Source organism: Trachinotus anak, unplaced genomic scaffold (genome assembly GCF_046630095.1).
Source record: "Trachinotus anak isolate AG129_WGS33_773 ecotype Australia unplaced genomic scaffold, CSIRO_AGI_Tana_v1 ptg000011l, whole genome shotgun sequence".
Lineage (NCBI taxonomy): Eukaryota > Metazoa > Chordata > Actinopteri > Carangiformes > Carangidae > Trachinotus > Trachinotus anak.
In genome coordinates this window covers 28,915,610-28,937,172 of record NW_027273862.1, presented here as the reverse complement: position 1 = coordinate 28,937,172, position 21,563 = coordinate 28,915,610, and the positions used below count along the sequence as shown (strand labels likewise).

General features: G+C 39.6%; 2 protein-coding genes and 1 long non-coding RNA gene across 4 annotated transcripts in view; 2 read left to right on the top strand and 1 right to left on the bottom strand.

Moving 5' to 3' along the window:
- The window catches only part of LOC139628211 (uncharacterized), a 31,449-nt gene extending 28,390 nt beyond the window's left edge, over positions 1–3,059 (top strand). The window contains exon 6 of the long non-coding RNA XR_011692715.1: positions 1,090–3,059. This is a non-coding gene — a long non-coding RNA (uncharacterized lncRNA). The remainder of the gene's footprint in view (positions 1–1,089) is intronic.
- A 1,969-nt stretch (positions 3,060–5,028) lies between these two features.
- On the bottom strand, positions 5,029–11,145 carry psmd13 (proteasome 26S subunit, non-ATPase 13). Its single transcript, XM_071489655.1, has 13 exons — positions 10,942–11,145; positions 10,437–10,515; positions 9,365–9,399; positions 9,215–9,270; positions 9,085–9,128; positions 8,922–9,008; positions 8,317–8,488; positions 8,132–8,211; positions 7,910–8,035; positions 6,547–6,609; positions 5,903–5,983; positions 5,583–5,699; positions 5,029–5,350 (listed from the first exon to the last, which is right to left on the bottom strand). Exons 1-13 carry the CDS (start codon positions 11,040–11,042, stop codon positions 5,255–5,257), a joined length of 1,137 nt encoding a protein of 378 aa, XP_071345756.1. The 5' UTR covers positions 11,043–11,145; the 3' UTR covers positions 5,029–5,254.
- Positions 11,146–11,558: 413 nt separating this feature from the next.
- sirt3 (sirtuin 3) lies at positions 11,559–16,664 on the top strand. 2 transcript variants are annotated; one of them, XM_071489659.1, is made up of 9 exons: positions 11,559–12,039; positions 12,125–12,176; positions 12,726–12,905; positions 13,003–13,235; positions 13,318–13,418; positions 14,270–14,431; positions 15,250–15,450; positions 16,054–16,095; positions 16,493–16,664. In XM_071489659.1, the coding sequence occupies exons 1-8, from the start codon at positions 11,961–11,963 to the stop codon at positions 16,075–16,077; spliced, it is 1,032 nt and encodes a 343-aa protein (XP_071345760.1). In that variant the 5' UTR covers positions 11,559–11,960; the 3' UTR covers positions 16,078–16,095; positions 16,493–16,664. The 2 variants fall into 2 exon arrangements, with proteins under 2 accessions (XP_071345760.1, XP_071345759.1); XM_071489658.1 differs by having other exon boundaries at positions 11,564–12,039; positions 16,054–16,664.
- Positions 16,665–21,563: the final 4,899 nt, after the last annotated feature.

Here is a 21,563-nt window from a genome sequence, read left to right as displayed (position 1 = left end):
CCAAAGGGAGAACCTTAAAATGTTGCTGTGTTATTTAAAAATGAATGTGTGTAATTTCTTACACCAAAACGGGTGTTTCAAATCGTGGACTTTATATCAAATTTAAAATCTAGATGAGACCTTTTAGGGGCGTACACCACAGAGTTCTGTAGATTATGGGGTTAGCAACTCATTTCCTCCAGTGGCTCAAAGTAATTTCAGCTATAACTCCAGTAGCCTGACTGATGAGAACGAGCCTCTTTAGACTGACATTTGCAAGTTTCTGCTGTATTAGTTCATCATTTGCACTCAGTAGCTCTTAATGAGGTGGAGTCAATTTAAAAAAGTGACGTAATTCCTGTATTTCACATTTTCATCTGTCACTCATGACATTTAATGGATATTTTAATGGAATACACAGCTGCTCAGAGTGATGCATGTTTCCAAATTAACCTTGTACACATAACGTGACATTTAAGACTTTTATTTAGTTGAAATTACTTTCAAATGAATCAACTGTGTATTTATAAATGTGATAATTAACTAAAAACTTGAACTTCATGCACAGCTGGTGTTGGTCTTTTACTTTCACTTACTGCTGTGGTTTATGAACTTTAAACAATCCTTTATTCACAGCTGAAGTTTATGGATTTAGTTTCACTTGCAGCTGGTGTTTTTGAGGACAAACATTCAAAAGTAGTGGAAAGATACAAATCACAATATGCGGTCAGGACTTTCACAATAAAAGCAGAGCGGGAATAGGATGCAGACTGTGACTGATTGTGGATTGCGATTCTACTCAGAAAGATTGTCATGTGATCTTCTGGCCTGATCGCCCAAAGCTGCCTCAAATATCCTGCTTTGCCCTGCAATGGAAAAGCATTTTCTGTTTTCACTGTCCAGTCAGTTTCAGGTGTAAAACATGGTCATTTTCTACCTGTAGCCTCAGTGTCTGTTCGCAGACTTTGACAAAAACACTTCATCATTCAGAGTCTTTGTGTGACCTCACCACTGATGGAATTCAAAAACATTTCATGATAAAAATAGGGGCTGACTGAAATCTCATTGTTTGCCCTGCAATGGAAACAATTTCATTATGTGTTTCCATAGAGACGTCAGGATCCACCTCAGGCCGGTACCCGCACCTGATGGTCCCCCACATGACTCCACCTGCAACTGTATGGGCTCCAGTTAGGGTCAAAATGATTTTGAACTTGGAAAATAAAGTTTACAAATAATTCCAGTGTTTGTGGTTGTAAATCAACCTTTGTAAACCTGTAAAATAAAATCTGCAGGAGAAACTGTTTCTGTGTTTGAAAAAGTTTGCTTGTGTAGGAAAGATTTGTATTTGTTAAAAAAAGACAATGTGAACAAAAACTGAAGAAAAAAAGATCAGTGTTGAAATTAAACAAAGACTTTGTAAAAGAGGAAATGATCCTGTCAACATGTGTGAACTGATACAGGCAGAAAGCTGCAAAACTCTACTCACAGTGTGTGACGCTGAAGTTACAAGGGTTTAAGTTCTCACCGGTCAGGGAGTTTTACAGCTCTGTATCTGTACAGACATCCACAAAACCATTACCAAACCTGCACATTTATTTTAGATTTACAACTGAAATTATTTGTGAACATTATTTTCCAAGTTCAAAATCATTTTGATCCTAATTTGAGCCCATATAGGTGCGGGGGGAGTGAGTCGGGGGCTCCCAAGGCATCTGTCTCTACAGCTGGGCGCAGGGCCCCCTGTGGTTGAGCCAGCTGCTCCCCCCAATGCTAATGCTAATGCTAGCAGCTAACATACATACCTGGGGGTTGAAATTTGCATTGATTTGTATGTGCGTGTGTGCGTGTGTGTGTGTGTGTTTTATTATATATATACTTACTAAATGGTTCCTTGATGAAACATAAAAGTAACCAACAGACAGACTAAAGATGAGAATAACTGATTAGTTGTAAACCTACACCTGAGCACAGGTTTACAGGTGTAGACGAGACCCAAGGTGACGAGAGCAGAACACCGCCTGTATTCAGCGGCGGCTCATTACCTTCAGCATCTGTCTGCACAGACAGGGAGACGTCATGTGAGGATTTCACAAAAGCCAAGCAGAGAGCAAACTAACACATACCAGCAGTTTATTAAAAATGTAAAATGTAATGTAAATAACATGTTGCACTTTTGCCCATTACTTTTCACCAGAGATGTCTTTGTTAAATTCAGCTTTATTAATGTGGATATTTGTGATTTGCACTGTTTCTATCTATTGTCTATTGTTTACTTGTCGCATGTTTTATGTTGTTTTGTGTGTTATTTGTTATCACTGGACCATGTGAGAGGTAACATTCACACTCTCAGCTCCTACACTGATGTGCTTGTAGATCTATAAAACAAATAATAAAAAAATGCATGTACAACTACTGACTGTGTGCTCACTTGTTTTAATCATCCTGTATCTTCTGCCCGGAGGCCGTAGCTCAAACAGGTTTAATGTTGACACAGTTTAATGGGAACATTAATGTTAAAATACATAAAAAGGTCTTTTTAGGTGACTGTGTGGTCAGTCAACACATCACATCATAGCACAAATAACACATTTGAATGGAAGATGACAAACAATACGACAACAGCACGTTGTGCCAATATTTTGCCACCAAGATGTTCGAAGCGCCATTTGTTCTTTGGCCGAACGTGACCCAGGAGTTCAGTGAAGCGTAATAATGTCCACAGAGCACAGAAAGCTCTTCTGTAAAGTTCTTTTCTATCATCAAAGATGAGAACAAACTAAAAACAAAACTACTTACTGACAAAAAAAAAAAAATGCTGTAGATTTGTTGAAATTCTTCAAATAAAATGTTTTCGTCATTGTCTGATGCTGTTTTCTCCACTTTCTGTGCTTTTTTTGCACAAATTGCTGGTGTGAATATCAGGGTCCAATAAACTGATAAAATACTTTTTCTGCCTCCTGCAAGTCTGTTAAATATTTTATTTTCTGAATCCTTTTTATTTCCCCCAACAGAATCCTTTTTATTAACAATTTAACAATACTCATCAACTCATAAAGGGTTCAGTCTGAACTAATAAATTATCCAATAAAACAGAATGATATAATAACAACAATAATTGCATTAATTAGTATATTTATATGATCAACTAAGTTTTATTTGAAAATAAGGAAAAAATGTTGGGATAAAACAACAAAACATAAATTGTCTATAATAACTCACATTGGTTCTAAATTCAGAAGCAAGAGAAGAAAAATCTAATCTCCAACACTGACAGATGCAGTGAAAGCATCAAAACTTTTTTTTCAAATGATTTACAAACAGATTCACAGATTTAATGAGCATTTTGTAGATTCTCTTGGATTTTCAGAAAGACAAAGGCATCAGAAACTAGAAGATAAATTCACTGTGAAAACAACACTCAGCATGTTTGAAAGTGACACAGAGCAGAAAGTGAATTAACAGCTCAGGTAGCACATTTCAAACCTTTACAACCTCCATATGTCAGAATACAGGTGAGGACATGATCGCAGACGTGTCAGCAGGCAGCAGATTGTCACCGTGGAGTGATTCAGAGTTGATGTGACTGTAATAAGAGGTTAATGAGCTGCTGTCTGCACAGCGCTCGGCACAACCTTTACTCCTGCTCACTAGATTTTCTTTCACTTGAAATGAGTATGAAGACAAAACAGAGACAAGTTGAACTTAAAGGCCCTAGACAACATGCACACAAGCAGGAACAGAGACGCTGGAGAGGAGCCCTCAAGTCAGTCAAGAAAATAATCTGCAGATTAATTGATCATGAAAATAATTGTTGATTGCAGCACTATTTTGTAACTGCATGTTGAAGGGAGACATCCTGTAGTTGTCAGCATATATATTAACTTGCACTTTACAATGATATAAAGATACACCCTTTAATTTTCACATTATAATAGTAATAAATGCCAATTTATGAAACAGTGAATGATGAGGTCTTGAGTTGTAACATTAACATCTTAACCTTTTAATTAATGTCACAGCAAAGTTATGTCATTTATGGACCTGTAATTAGTTATTATTATAATTATTATCATTATTAAAGAAAAGTGAACACAAGTTAGTTTCTGTCACAGTAATGAGTTGTTTAAACTCGTCAAGATTAAATGTGGATTCACAGAAAACATCCCGAGCTGTTTCCCGTCCACCGTACTTCTCTGCCCAAACTGATTGTACTAAGAATCTTTTACGTGGCTTCATACATTATTGAGTGATTTCATATTTTATAAGCTTAACATAATGTTTCACATGTAAAATTCTATTATGCAAAGCAGACACTGACTACAGAATGGGATTAACGTAGAGGACTACAACGAAAGCAGCGGAGAGTCTTATGAAATGGAGATACTGAAAGGTACAAACCATGATCTCTAATATAAACTGAAGAATCACCCACCAGACAAAAATACAGGCACAAGCATTTATAAATGTTTTCTGATGCTGAATGTTCTGCTCACATCAGTGTTAATGCTGAATATAATTTCAGTTAATATATTATTTCATCTACAACTAGTGTGTGTGAATATAAATTAATGGTTTAATTCAAAATTAAGTGTCCAAGTGCAAAAAGTGCTCCATCTCCATTTGGTCCAAGTTTTAATCTGTCCCACACTTTGGTTTCTGGCCAAATACCTGCAAACTAATGACATTCCCATCAGACTGACATTAACATGCTTGCACATTAAACTAAAATATAAAACATAATGAACTATACACCTGCCAAACACCAGCATGTTATCAATTAGCACAAAGCACTGCTGAGCCTCACTGTGACCAGGTTTCTGTTACCTTGACCCTGTGCAGGTGTTTGCATCAGGATGGAGGTGAAAACTCAAAAACATGTGGCACATGTGACCAAAACTATCTGCACAACCAGATACAACTGGATGTGAGAACAAACAAAACAATAAGTCAACAATATGGTCCATATATACTTCAACATAGCACAGACATAAAAAAAGAAAAAAAACAAATGTAGAAAATGCAGATAAATAACATTGATGACTATAATTTTTGTAGAGATTTTTATTCATGTTTTAGACAATATTTTCATTCCATATGGTGAAGTAATAAGATAATGTCACAACCAACTGTTTATTTGTAAAATACCACAGTGTAAATTACAGGTTGGTGATGAACAGTGACAGAACAGAGAACATCCAATAGAAAAAAAAAACAATACAAAACAGAAATCTGTGGGAGGAGGTGAGGTTTCCCTCTGTGGACTGAGGGCCGCTCAGGTGAGGATGTCGTGGGCCTGCTGCTCCACCAGCATGGCCATGTTCTTCACGTCACCACACCAGAAGTCCAACCGCTCCTTCATACCTTTGATCTGAAACAGTGGACAACAGGTGAGACTTAGAGCAGCAGGTAGAAACCAGGCTCAGCTCGTCACATTTTCTGTGATCAGTCTCTGTTGTAGCCAGTGGAGATACATTGACATGATGTTTGCACGTTGTATGATCTACATTTGACCAGTTACCACGTGTTAAAAAAACAGGATGAGGATGATTCAGGTAAAGAAACACTGGACCAGAACAAATATAAACAACATGGGTCCTAACCTGCTGCAGGTCCAGCACTCTGGGCTGCACCCAGGTCATCTGCACCTTCTGGTCCACCTCATCAATGTTGCCTTTGATCAGGCCCACAGACAGAGCCTTCATCACCAGCAGCTCCACCTGCAGGAGACAAACACACTGAAGTTTTTCCTCCAGAACAAACACATCTTCACGCTGACAAAACTTGAACCAATTTGACAAATAAAATGTAAAAGCTGCTGGAGGATCTGCAGACTACGACCGAGTCACAGTCGACCATGCTAATCACTGGGTTTATTGACATTTATAGCTGCACTGATTAAACACACTATCGTCCAACTGACCTCATTAACAGGGATTTTGGCGCTCTGAGCGATCTCAGTGAATGTCAGCTGTCTGTGGTTTGCTGGACGTGTGAAAGTCATCTGGAAGAGGAAGGAGACATTTGAAGTGATTTAATATTCTGGTTTTTAAACATTCAGAGTGACAGCCATGTCTGTCTCACCAAGAGTAAAACAACCACACGCATCGAACACAGGTTTGGTTTGTTGGTGTTGATTATGTGTGTTATTAAAAAACTGTTTGTGATTAATAGTGATTTTAAAAACGACATATATAAAACACACTGTGTTATCAACATTCAACTTGTCAATGTGTGTGTGGGTCATTAATCTGACACCAATCTGACCACACAGCTCTCTTGTGTAGTGGTGCAGCAGGGTCTCGTGCTGGCTAACATGTAGCACACAAACAATGAAAATGCATCAATGTCTAATCAGACAAAGTCACAAATCAGATGGAGAGAAATGAGGCGAGGGAGGAAAACGAAGAATCAAAACACAGATGCTGCAGAGGAGACGAGCAGACGCACCACAGCTGCTCAGAGTTGAGCTGCTGGTGAATAAAAGACTGTGGTGATTTATAGAGAATAAAAACTGACATGGCTCCAGATCAGTTATGATATGATTGTTGTGCTGTGGGTCCTCACCTCCATGACACAGAGCAGCTGGATCTTCTGCATCAGTTTGGCTTCATGCGCTGCAAGGTCAGGCTAACACCAAGAGAGAAAATAAATCAGTAAACAATGATTCACATGTACGAGTGAAAACCTCTCAGACTCCAGATCACTGTCAGATCTTGAATTGGACAGTAAAAAAAAAAAAAAAAAGACTCATGGATGTTGTTTGTGGTGAATGTTGAGACCTGTCAATCTGATTTTAAAGGTTTTTCAAAGAACAAACACACTGAGCCCATTTCCCTCACTGCGCTAATCACAGCTGACTTGGACAACCTTAGTCATCCTCACTCCAGAGGCTCGGCTGCCGAGGGCCTACATTAGTTTTAGCCTCCTACTGACAGTAGGAGGCTAAAGAATGTGGACGTCACCACATTGTTGACTAGAAGTCGGCTGAAATGACGAATGTAACTCAGGGTGGTGAAGTGTGGGTTTACTCAGTTGCATCACTTCCACCATGTACATACAGAGAATTTAACTTTATTCCTTTGGCCTCTTTTACAGTCTGTTCTTTGTTCCTGCTCTGTATGAACGTTACAAACATGGGATGGGGGTATTGTTGCTCCACCTTTGTGCCAGTAGCAGGTTGTCACGGTGAGGCTGTTGTGTTACACGTCACTCACTGTGTCACATTATGTCGGCTTGTTTGATTCAGTGTAAACAAGGAGAGGTGACGTAACAAGGGGTCTTCTTAACAGCAGTACAGAGGGATCTGGGTGAAAGGGGCTTTTGTTCACTTGTGGACTGAGGTTTAGTTCAGTTGTTTAAACCTGCACTGTTTAACCTTTGATTAAAGCCACTTCTAATCCTCTACAGTAAGCAAACAGTAACTGAGCTAAAGTCGGCTGATCTACCTTCAAACGTGCAGAAATAAGTAAAATCAAAACCAAACTATTTTCCCAGTGTAACTGAGCCTTTTTTCTGAGTGAGCCAATAAAAATACAGTAGATTTCAGGTAAACACTCAGAGAAAGCAAATCCTGAGGGTACAGGTGGGCAGGGCTTGAGGCGTGGCAACTGCTTTGTTGTGACATCACAAAGTTCCAGAAGTCCTGACAGCTGGTTTTAAGGCTCAGTTTCTGAATACAGGCTGTGTGCATTTCTCTGTGGACTGAGGCTTTGATCCTTTCACAGTATTAATATAGAACCTAGACCTGCTTTATAATCACAAACACATGGACATCTACCTTTATATCATATGGGACCTTAACACTCCCATATCTGGCAAACAGCCATTAAACATTAAACACATCTTTTTAGTCCTAACTCAGTGATCTGAGGTGACTCAGGCGGATCAAATCATTCCAACCTCTAATGTCTTAGTACATGTTAGTTACCTGTTGTCCCCAGGCAGACTTGAAGCCCTGGAATTTCTCCACGTTGCCTCCATTAAAGGCATAAAGTGTATCAATGAGCCACTGTTTGTCTGTGTTCCTCAGAGACTCCAGCACAGGATGCATCAGCTGCAAACACAAACAGCAGATGTGACCACACTGAACTTCAGCTGGAAAGCTGCTCAGCAAAAACATGTGGAGAGAAATGTTTAGCGAGAACCTCACCAGCTCTCCAAAGTTGTAAACCCCTTCTCCCAAGAGTCCAGCCAGTCCGAGTGTGAACGCCCTCTCCTGCTTCTCTGTTTCTGTGGAGTCAACAACAATCACTTGTTCAGCCACTCATATGACCGATACACTGCGTTTCCTCAAGAAAACAAGTCCAGTTTGTTTCCCATCATGCCTTTGCTCACCTGGAAGGTCTTTGATGTCCACACATCCGAGGTAGCGCAGAGCGTCCTTGTAGTAGGAGGCGTGGTTCCCAATGATGCGATAGTATTTGCTGGAGAGGTCGTAAAACCGGCCGTGGACTGACGTCACCCCGGGCAAGTTGTTCAACATTTCCTCGACCTCTTCGATGAGTTTCTGGAGGACAAAGAGGAAGTAAGTGGCGATCTGCACATTTTCATACAGAACTACAGTGTCAGGGCGTCAAGCAGCGGATCACATCTACTGAACCTTTAAACTCCAGGCTTGGTTTTCACTCCCTTTATTTACAGGTTTAATGCAGAGACATAACATGTTTTAAATAGAAAAGCTATATTTATTTTCTAGAATAAGTTGAGCTACTTAAAAATGCAGCAGGTCAGTAGCACTGTGCATGTTCTGGTACAGTTTTCTTATTAGGACGTACTGATCCTAGTTTTTCTGCACCAGTGTCATTTCAGATACCGTTTTGTTTTACAGGTGAAGATCATAAGCAGCTTGAAGTTTGAGATGCTCTCTCACGTTACATGTGAATGAGGTGTGAGGTGGGTTTTGCGTCAGCAGCTTGAGGTGAGATTCCCGGAGCTCTTACCTTTGTGGCAGGAAGATCGTTGATCTCCAGTTTAAGGCTGCCGATAGACGTCTTGCAGAGAATGACGGCCTCTTCGCTGCTTTTCACCTGGAACAGACACAGAGACGTGTTAAAGTTGAATCACTTTACAGTTTACAAAACCTTAGAAAATCTGTCAACGTACCTTTTCCTTGGTCTTCTCGAGAAAAGTGATGGCATCTTTAGGATCTGGAAACAAAAAACATTTACTAAAACATTCAAAGCGAAATCTATTGTGCAGAGAAATACTCTGTCCTCCATTGTGTTGTCTTTACCTGACATCTGTCTGGCAACATACAGTATAATCTCCACAAGGGACAAAGGATTGATTCTGTTGAGGGAGCAAAAATAATAAATTAGCAATGAAACCCAACAGTAAATACTGAACTGCTGTTTGTTACATGTGTCAAGTAATTTTCTGTCACCTGTGTTCGAAGTCACTGATGAAATTTTCATAGAGCTGAAAGAAGAAGACAAAATGTTAGATTACAGAAAATATTTAAATGTGCAATGTTCACATTCCCACTGATGGTATTTGGACTATAACATTATTTATTGTTCAAGCGTCTTATCTGTAGAGTGTATTTGCATGAATTTCCTTGATTTGTCTGAAGTGTCTGTATTGGTTGATATTTTACTGAACAGAAAAGAGTTTCACACCAACCCTTATAATCAGTATAAAGCTTCATGTGTTCCTTTTACTGTATTTATCTTTTTAAGGCTCACACACACAGTTAATATCTAGTATGAACATAAGACGATCAGTGTAACAGCACGAGATAGAGAGACACAGAGCTGGATGATCTTATGTCAGTGGACACAACTATCACTGCAAAAATCTACTGAATTAGTTTAAAAGTTTGTTTTACACGTGGTCTGATGTTATGTGAAACAGGGAAAACAGTATTTTACTTTAGACATTAATCATAGTATCACACTACATACATTAGTCATATTATGATATATGTCAGTAAAAACAGACACATTAATATCATGTCAGCCCAACAGATCTGTGCCTCCTCCTAACATGCAAGAAAAAACAAATGGGTTTAGGGGCAACTAAGTACAAATTAATTTATTAACAGTACCATACAGTCCAGGTTTGTGGAATATTATACCGAACATGTGATGAACCTGTCTGGCATTAGACACTTATGAACAACACCTCCAGTTATCTTATTAACACTGGTATCGGTGATACATCTGTGTCATTTTAAAGCTGAGAATGTAACTGTGGATGACCGACTCCACTTGCTGGTACAGTGTGATTTACACAGTGATGTCACCATGTCCTGTTCTGACTCGTGTAAATAGATATACATAGATAGATATAGTTATAACAAATAAGCAATCAATCATTTTTTGTTTGAGTTCAAATATTACATATAAGTGAAACAACACACATTAAAACCTGTGCATACTTATTAAAGCTGGTTGTCTCCCCATTCATCCAAGGTGGTGAAAATACAGAATAAAGTCTGCCTGTGGTGCAGTTACCTGTATGAGGCCATCTCCTGTTTTGAAGCAGGGATCTTTAACAAAGTCTGTCAACTTCAGAGTCAACTGATGCCACAATCTGCCAATAACAACACACACAATTAAAATCAGTACATAACTGTGTGTTGACAGCTACAGTACAACTATTAACTTCCAGTTACCTTCAAGCTTAGAAAACAGCATTAAATATAACTTACTACGGTGGAGTGACCATGAACTCGTACAGACGCTGACAAATCGCCAGAAAAACTTGTGACAGGCTGATAAACTGATAAATCTTCTACTGGCCTGAATATGTGGAGACTGGTTAAATGCTTTAACTCATAACGTAACATATAAATATAATATTTTTGTTATTAGCCAAGCTTTGGCTCTGTGTTAGCTTAAGTTTTAGCGTTAGCCCCGTGCATGACTCAGCGGGCATTTCCAATGAATGAGCGAGCTAAAGCTAGCTAGCCTAGCGCTAGCACAGCGTTAGCTATGTGACTCGTAGGTTTTTTTTTACCTTTTGTTATACAAATCCTCCAGATTGTGCCACTCCGCCGCCATCTCCGGCGTGGAGCTGTTGCTCTGTTGCTGTTTGAGGTACCCGGTAACATCTTTCATGGTGGCGAAATGAAAGTTTTTTCGGGAGTGAAGTGTTGCTTAATTTTAAGCTAACGTCAAATGGTCACTAGGTCTGCACCGCTGTTAGCCGCAAGGAATGATGGGAAATGCATGCGGCGTCGCTGCGTTCATGTCCTACCGGCAGAATGGGAAGAACAACCACAAGAACCGTTATTCCGGCTTGTTCACCTATTTGCCTTGTACTTACAGCAAATAGACAGACTAAACTAGCCTCTTTCGTTGTTTTATCTGTTTGTGGCAGATTTTTACTGAGTGAAACCTTATACAAATAGTGCTGAATGGTTTGTAGTAGCCTAATGTTCATGTTGGATTTAATTTTAATGTTAATACCGGCAGTGGTGCATGCGCAGCCACTCTACCTGTAGTTTTATTCACCAGGTGAGGTCTATCGTGGCTGTTATAAACATTCCCGATATCTCCAACACGGATGAACATGCCGTGAATGGTTTGTCAGACTCAGGTGATATCCATTACGGTTTAAACGTGAAGACTTGAACGCAGCAGAAGTGAACGCTCTGCTGGGTCTGATGGGAAATGTAGGAGGCGTCTCTAAAGCTAGCTAAAACAACTCAGTAAAGTTCATTTCTTGGCCGCTATAGACTTTATCTTTATCGCCCGGTCAGTTAATTATAATCGGTACACGACGAATAATTAAAGGAAGTAGTGATAAAGTCAGGTTAGCAAAACACCGGCAGCTTAGTGTAGCTGAAGTGTAGCTATATCGTACATTACGGTGCTCTCCGGTACGGAGGTCAAAGGACAACAACAACAACAACAACAACAACAACACATTTCAGCAGGGAGGCAATCATTATTTGCTCATTTTAGTTTATTTGAAATGGAGGAAATGTGCGAACAGCTGGTTTGAAGGTCTGCTGGTAGTTTGTTCTCAGTGTTATGGCTTCTTTGGTGAGCTCCTCATTAGTGTCCCCCGTCAGGCTGAGTGGGCTCTGCTCAGGAACACGCAGGACACACGGTTAGTGGACCCACACAGCTGATGTGGAGAAACAGAGGAAGAAGTGCTCATAGTGGTTAAATCTGACACTTCTTGTTTTTCATAGGCTGTGGTCGAAGGAGTTTGTGTCCAGCTGAAGGTGCAGCAGCTCTGTTCAGGTAATTTCTACCTCTCCTCTGTGGGTTCAGCTCCATGTTCACAAAATTTTAAATAAAGATGAGAATTACCACACATTCAAGCTGTCTCTACAGCTGTGTACACCTGTACTCTGCAGGCAGGTTAACTGTGCTTTCTTATATTTATTCCTAATTTATTGTCCACTGAAAGTTTACACGTACACACAGGGCTGCAGAAAGCTAAACAACAACTATTTCAGTAACCAATTCATTTTCTGTCAGAGGATTAATTGACTGATTGTTGCAGCTTTAATTGCGATTAGCATTTGTAAATAAGTAAAGCATTAGACCTGATGTAGCTTTAGTGGAGCGCTGAAACAGTGACATACAGGGTGAACATGTGATGTTGCTTTAAGTTAGATGAGAAAAGTTTTACCCAAAAAATGAAGTGGAGTATTGGGAACGTGAGGGTTCGGGGGATTGGAGTGAAGTTGTTGATGGGTTGAAGGATTGCTGAAAACTAACCATCATAGACTGTGATCCCACTCAAGTCTCATATTTATGTGCAGCTCCTGTTTTGCTTCTTCACAGACGAGCAAATTTTCCCTGGTGGGATGGAACTCGAGGGCTTTTCTCCCGTGGTGGCGGTGCAGCGGACAAGCAGCAGACCCTGGAGGACATCGCCAAGAACATCAGAGAGCGGCAGCACAAGAGGGTGGTGGTGATGGCCGGGGCTGGGATTAGTACGCCCAGCGGCATCCCAGATTTCAGGTAAAAAATCTACATGTGGTTTCCTGCAGTTGTCATGTAGTATTTCTATAAATCTACTGGTTGCTCTGGGGTCTATCAGCAGACTGTTTCCCCACAGGTCTCCAGGCAGCGGTCTCTATGACAACCTGCAGCAGTATGACCTGCCCTACGCCGAGGCCATATTCGAGATCGGCTTTTTCCACCGAAACCCTAATCCCTTCTTCGCCCTGGCCAAAGAGCTGTATCCGGGAAACTACCAGCCCAATCTGACCCACTACTTTGTACGTCTGCTTCACAAGAAGGGTCAGCTCCTCAGGATGTACACGCAGAACATCGACGGCCTGGAAAGATGTACGTATTTACATCTTTGAAATAACCACACATCACTCAGATTGTGCACCAATCATTGTCTTGTGTGTGTGTGTGTATGAAGTGGCAGGAATTCCTCCTGAGATGCTGGTCGAGGCCCACGGCACGTTCGCCACCGCCACCTGCACCGTCTGCCTGAGGAAGTTCGAGGGCGAGGACCTACGAGTGAGTTACAACGCCAACTCTGCACATTTGGGCAACGCCCAGATTTACATGAGCTTCCTAAATGTTTATAGTAAATGATTCCAGCCAACATGAAATTCTCCACAGTGCCTTCAGACCAGGTACTTATAGGTTTTTATGTTGCTTATTTTGTTTGTTTATTATTTTATAAATCTTTTATTTCCTGATTCCAGTGAGAGCGCTGCATCGTTATCAGAATAACAGAATAAATACACGTCTAACTTTAAACACACCACTGAGGTGTGTCACTGCATTTGGTCCATGTGACATTTCATTAACACACACATATGTTTACAGTGTTTGGATAGTGATTAGGTCCTGACTGCTTTGAGACATAAAGTCATCTGTATCTGGATTGAAACTATTTTTCATTCATGTAATTGATAATATTTTATTTCTTTATTTCTACTCCATGTCTCCTGTTTCTGACGTGGTTTTGAAATAGTTTGAAATAAAGATGGAGATGAATGACATTTATGTCTGTGTATTAAAGCGTTTTAGAAAGCATCCAGTTAAAAAAAAAACTAAAAAAAAATTTTAGGATTAACTGGTCAGTCAGTTGACAAAATACTTTGTATCAGATAATTAGCTCTTTATGACTTTTACAAAGTATACATGACAAACATTTGGTATTTAAAAGTTGTGAAATTAAATTATTTTATTCCTTCTTTTAAGCTAATACCATTGAATTTGTGATTAACATACAGATGAAACTGGAAATTTTAAGATATAACTTTTCACTCTGGTCATTTTAGATGAGAATATAGTAAAAGATGAATCTAAAAATTAACCAGTAGATAATAATTTTATATTTTGTTTCCATTTCTCATCAGCCAGATGTGATGAGTGGGACGGTCCCGAAGTGTCCCACCTGTAAGGGCGTGGTGAAACCTGACATTGTGTTTTTCGGGGAGGAGCTTCCCCGGCATTTCTTCAAGTACCTGACAGACTTCCCTCTGGCAGATCTCCTGATCATCATGGGCACATCACTGGAGGTGAGCGCCAACAGCTTCACACCACATCATGTCCCAGTAAATGACATATTTCATGTTAAGGTGAGACGGTCTTGTGTCAAGAACTGACTGGAACAGTTTTTATTATTATTTTTATATTTTATTAAATAGTTCACAGTGAAGATCCTGATGAGAGAGGGAGGTATGACATGCAACACAGGTCCACAGCTGGAGCTAAACTGGGGATACTGCTGTTATATGCACCATGTCTGAACCACCAGTCCACTCATCAGATCCAGGGTTTTTTAAAATCAGTGAATCCCAGCAGCCTCAGGTTCAGAGATTCAGAGTGACACCCAGAAACCTGTCACACTACAAGTGTTTCCATTAGTATCTTAAAGAGTTGTAGGCGTTATGTTAAAGGAGGGACAGGGTGTTAAAAGATTTGTGTTGGTTTTGTGTAATAAAATATTTTGTTGATAACAGGTTCAGTATGAACGAACCACAACAAATTGATACCTTTTTTTTTTTTCAACTTTACTGTGTGGGATTTTTATATGAAAACAAAACAAAATGCTGTTTTTCATTTATTGTAAAACTATGTGATGTAAATAATTAACTCACAGAATAAAAACACACTTTTTTATTTTCATATGTGTCCAGCAGCTGGATCAGAGACAGACAGCTCACACTTCAAGGCTCATGTTGTTGTAATGTTTGGTTTTGTCTTACTCGTTAAATGCTTTGTGAGGTTGCTACAGCTGATGGACTCACGCAGAGTAAATACTGTATAAAAACTGTTTATCGACTTGTTGTCAGTGTCATTTTTAAGTCGCTGTTGTTCACTCTTTGCTCTGCAGGTGGAGCCCTTTGCCAGTCTGGCAGGAGCCGTGCGTGGCTCAGTTCCCCGTCTGCTCATCAACAGGGACTTGGTGGGGCCCTTCGCCTGGGGCCGCCGGCCTCATGATGTCGTGCAGCTGGGTGACGTGGTCAGCGGCGTGCAGACTCTGGTCGACGCCCTCGGCTGGACTCGGGAGCTGGACGCGCTGATGGCAGAGAAAGTGAGTGTGTGTTTAGTTTACATTATAAATCTTCTACGTCACAGTTCCCACGGGTCTGTTGAGTCCTTAACTTATGTAAAAATTTTACATTTCTATGGAAGAAAATGTTCAACACACTTTATTTAACTACTCAACAGGCTCAAGATTTTTGTCTTTACACTTTCATCAGATTGAATACTTGACGAAAGGGAATCTCAGATTTTATAATTTCATCAAATAGAGCAAAAGTCCTTGTTCCAAATGCATGTGAATTCCACAGACAGTGAAATAACACAGAAAGACATGACAGACAGAAATGTATGATTTTTATTATTTCATTGATTGAAGACATAACTGGAATTTGCCCCTATTACCAGTATTTATGCTAAGCTGAGCTAACTGGCTGGTGACTGTATTGGTGTCAATTTTCTCATCTAACTCTGCTCAGGAAAGCAAATAAATATCAAACTCTTCTTTTTTATACCTGCATAGATCTCAGGTGCAGAGCCTTTCTGATTTAGATGCTTTTGATCTTTTTGGATTTTACGACTGCTACAGATTCCTGCAAAAGTAAAAACTGAATCAGAATAACTGCACTAAAAACTTGTGTACGTTTATCCCCAGGCTGCAACAAAGACAGAAGAGTGACGCCACATCAAGCTGGAGGTTTGACTTCATTCACAGCACTCAGCACCTAAAACACCCAAACCTCAGGACAAAATCCACACGACTCTTTTGCACATTGTTGTTTCACTGAGGATCAAATACTGGGGTCGTGGTTGTGTCAGTGGAAAGTTGGTGATGGGCAAACAAGGAACAACTGTAATGGAAATGCAGTAAAATGCAATAGAAATGAAACATGCAGGTAAGTGAAGCACAGAGATAAAATCAAAAAAGGAGCTTTTTGTCTAGTAGAATATGTTGTGCAACTCAAAGACAATTTTGACTCATGAAAATTTACAATATTAGATTTTATTTATTCACTTCTGGTTTCTTGAAATACTGTATAAAAATTCTGCATGAAAAACGCAATTACAGTCTGTATGGTGGCCTTTGTGTGTAGACAGAGAAGACAGAGAAGAACAGGAAATTAAGAATGGACTGGACCCAACATGCAATAATATGAGAGGAACACAGCAGTTGATCAATGTCTCGTCATCTTGTTCATTAAAACGAGCTCAGATTTCATTCTGAATGTATAGTTAATAAAAGAGGCTCAGCCATTTCCTAAAACAGCTGCTCACTGTAGTTTTGGGGACTATTTTAAGCGGCGGATTAATCCACATTTGGTCCTGTAGTGAGTATTTCCAGCAGTGGGACGGTGTGTGTCAGACTGAGTCACAATAAACCACAGTGTGTGTGTTCATGGTGATGAAGGAACATGTCACCAGGGCAACAGTGTGACTCACTGAGGTGTTTTAATAGTTTCTGGAAAAACAGGAATCAGATACATCAGACTCTCATTCACACACAGTAACATGTTAGTAGATAAATTAATCGTTGGTTTTGGTCTTTTTGTGAGATTTTCTGACTGTAATATGAAGAGTAATCAAACGTTTTCCTGACATCAGAGTTGAATGTTTGTAACCAGCAGATGGAGCCAAAGATCAGCCTCCTGCTTCAGTGCTGATCTGGTGCTGGTTGTAAAATCACCAGTTTGAAACGGGCGAGTTGAATTTAGGAAGGACTTCATTAACAAACTTGGTCATGTATGTACACACAGCTGATCTAACCTGGACTGGGTTTGTAAACACCTGGTCCATGTTCCTCATTCTCCACCCTCAACTCGAGTCATGTAACAATTGGTCAATAAAACAGAAGAGGATCTATATGCTGGTTTACCAGTGAAAGGGAATTAACTGGTTAAAGTAAATACAGTCGAGTCCAGGCAGCTAAAAATCAAACATTGTGTTTGCTGGATGTGGACGAATCAGGAACCTCGTGAATACAGAGACATTAACACCCAGGTTTCTCATGGTTCGTGTTCATATTCACAGTACGGTCAAACCCAGGATAAGAGGGTACTGCTAGTTACAGCTTTTGTGAAGCTGCTACTCTCCCTTCCTTTCCACTGATGTTTTTAACTTACACCCAGTTAATGAGCGTGAACTTTTTCCTGTTTGAGAAAGTGAGTCAGCTCTCGTTCTGACCTCAACGTGCTCCGTGTTGTTTGGGGTTTGTAGTTTTGTAGATGATTACAGATTTGATCAGGTTCATCACCTGCCTCAGATTCTTTCAGCCGAACTTTCACACCTCAATCCAATTTTCACCTCTCCTTTCCCTCAGCCCTGAAAAAAACATGTGGTTAGGCTGCTGCTGACGCCTCTGTAACAAGAAAAGGTCTGTTTTATCACACACAGGATGATATCATATGCTGCAATGAAATTATTATGTTTCCTTTCATGTGAGTGTGTGAGTGTTTCTTAAAGGGACTTAAGTATTTAAGTCAAATCCTCCTCACTGCCTTTCTCAGAGTGTTTTCGTTTTTTTTCACTCCACAGTTGACGTTAATAAGTAGACTGCAGAGCTTTTTGCTTTGTTTTTTTACCCTCTGTTCTCCTCATGCTTTAAAAACATGTACCCTGTTTGAACTGAACCATGAGATCCGCTGGTCAAAGCAGGATTCATTCAGAGTTGTAGTTTTTGTCACTCCAAAAGTGTGGCTCTGTTAAAGTTCCCCCAGACATGTTTTAAACTCTGTAAAAATCTTCTGATTAATAGTTTGTTTAACACAGTTTTTCTCACCTAAAAAATGAAAAAAAAAAAAGGCATTACATCTATTAAATATCAGCATGTAGGATCAGCGTTAGAAACCTGTTGTTAGCATTTAGCTCAAAGCACAACTTCTTCCTCACTTCTCTACCCCTCTATGACGCTCTTTAAAACACTTAAAAATATATTTTCAATATTAAATGGCTCAGTAACAACTGATCACTGTTGTTTTGATCAAAAAAACTGAGTACATTTTTGGAGTAAATTTTCACCCCCAGAGGAATCCACATTTGTTGCTCTAGTGAAGAAGAACATCATTTTTGTCCCAGTAGGAAAAGCTCAGTGAATAATGAAATTAATTATGTCTGCTAGGTTGGAATAAACTGGCATTTTCCTTGAACCTTAACTGAAACATCACAGTATTTATTTTGACTGAGTTTATGATCACTGTTTCAGCCAAAGCTGAAGCATTTGAGATCGAAAATTCATGGACCTTGCAGTGAGATAGTTTGGTCAACTTCAACTTTTAAAGCTCCCTCCAGTCTAAAGGTAGATGTCCATGTGTTTGTGATCATAAAGCAGCTCTAGGTTCTATATTAATACTGTGAAAGTATCAAAGCTTCAGTCCACAGAGAAATGCACACAGCCTGTATTCAGAAACTGAGCCTTAAAACCAGCCGTCAGGACTTCTGGAACTTTGTGATGTCACAACAAAGCAGTCACTGCTCTCAGCCACGCCCCAAGCCCCGCCCACCTGGACCCACCATCCAACCTTGCAGGATTTGGTTTCTCTGAGTGTTTACCTGAAATCTTCTTTAATTTTATTTGATCAGTCAGAAAACAGTCAGCCAATCAGAAGAGAGGCTCAGATCCTCTCTTCTGATTGGCTGACTGACCTGTTGTTACTAGAGCTCCAGAGAGAAGCCTGAGAGAGGAGATGTAAAACTACACTGAGATGGTTTTTGGTTCTTAAAACCACAAATATATCTTCTGATTGATATCAACACTTCAGATAAAACACAGAAGAAGAGTCAAATATGGGACCTTTAAGCCAGACGAGGACAAGAAGTCGTTAAAACACTCAGAAAAATGGAAAATGAATTTACAGTTTCACAACTGCTGATGAAGACAGTATGATCAAAAGCTCCAGAAGGAACTAAATTGACCTTGTGGTGAGTAGTTGAAGTTAACCAGGTGTTAACTTGGCAGATCAGAAAACACTGTTGTTACTGAGGCTGATTAAAAATTTTGGCACAAGGACGTATTAAAATTGTTCAGTCAAATTACAAACTCAGTTTTTTGGTTTTGAGGCTCTTTGGGCCAAAGCCTCCAGCTGTGCCTGGAGATCAGCTGGTTAGTAATTTCAGAGTCACAGTGACTCAGTGGTAGCAGCACTGTAAAAATAGATAAGATGGAAGAACTTTACCACATGTTGAGTAGGAAAAATGAGACTTACAGACCCATCTCAGTTGGTGGTAGGAAATTTTCCAGTTCCAATTAATCCCAATTTAATTCAAAGGCAATAGTGTTATAATGTTGATTACTCACAGCTGTATATCAAAGCCCTGTATTTTCCAGTTCTCATTCATGGAGGCAGAAATCCTGCGTCCTGGACCTACTGTGGCAGGAAGCAGAGTCAGACAGCTTCTCTTCGTCTCCTGTGTGAAGTAAATACTGTAGTTCAGCTGCAGTTTTTATAAATGTTGCTCAATGGCACAACTACATAGGAACACGACATGAGCACAAAGAGACACAAAACAACAAAAAAGAGACACAAAAAATCACAAAAGCATAAATAGCTGAATAACAACTATCAGTAAAACGCAAAGCAAGCACAACAACAGACACAAAACGACCACAAAGCACATTTTTCTGCCTGTTTTAGTGAAGTTGTCTTTCTCCTGTTGGAGGGGTGAGGGGCCTTCTAGATGGCTCGTGCCCAGGGGCCCGTTATCTCATAATTGGTCTGTGCATAAATGGGATTTCAAAATTGGCACCGAGCTGCAGCTCAGTCACTTTAAAATGAAAGTTATCTCCATCACATCTGGGATCCAGCCTGTCTGCCCGGCACGAGGTGTCCTCACACATGGAACGATCTCAGATTAAGAGACGAGTCAGTCCGACCACATCCACCTCAGACTGAAGCCACGGGGACGTTTAGAAACAAGACACACTTTATTAGAAAGGTTTCCACTTAAAACGTGGATATGGCAAACAGTAGGCACAGCCAGCAACCGGACATACACACTGTGGCGACAGGCAGTGACGGCTTAAAGGACTGCACCGCTCGAAGGTCAGCCATCCTGCAGCCGAGGATACTTTCAGAACATAAAACAACCGTTTTCACAAGAGTTGACCGGAGGTTAAAGACTCTAATGTCACAATCCGGAAATGCTTCATTTAAATCGAGTTTTCAGTTGCAGCAACGATATTAAAGATTTCATTCAACATCATACAGACATTTTTGAAAGCAAATGGTATCTGATATGAAAAATAAAATGTACAGACTTCCTGCTTTTTTTTTTTTTTTACTCCATTATTGGATCCTCATGCTATTTATCAGTCTGTGTAGAAGTTTCAGTTCAGGAATGAAATTCTTTAAGACAGTTTGAAGCCGAAGTTTCTCTCTGTTCCCTCTGCAATGTTGTTCTCAAGAAATCAGTTTAACTTTGAGCAGCATGATATAAAATATGAACTCAGTTTCCTGCTGTAACAAGAAGCTTTTCACATTATAATGACACATCCTCGTTATTACTACAAACCAAATTATTCCATTTTACAAAAACTTTCTCTGAATATCAACAAATCTCATACAAAAAAACAACCTTTCTTCTTCTTGTGTTTATGGCACTGTTTTACTGCCACCGTTACAAATTTACAAATTACCCATTTCTCTTAACATGAGAAGTTTCCTATAATAATATATCATGTTATAACCAGATATCGTTCATGTTGTAAAAACATCTTTTTTATCTTATAACAAACCAAATTATTCCACTGTAACAAGAACCTTTCTTGTTATAAATATATGATGGTATCACAACCTTTGTTTTCCTTCAATACACAAAATCAGTATATTAAAAGAAGAAATATTCTCTTTATAACACGATAAAGGACATGTGGTTCTCAGGACTGGATACTTTGCTTTTGCAGCCAGCTTACGATGTTATAACTACAACAGATATATTGGTATGTCATTATGGCGTCAAAAGATAAAATCTGTTGTTACACTGAGAAAAATTCCTTAAACCAAATAATTTGTCAAATTGATGCTGAGAAAAATATGACACAGAAAACGTGTGGTGGAGGTGTGAAAATGATCTTATTAAACTGAGAATTTTCTTGTTATAATATAAGTTGGTGTGATGTTGTAAGAAGATATTTGTTGCCACTGCAACTAAAGAAAAAAATATCCACATAAG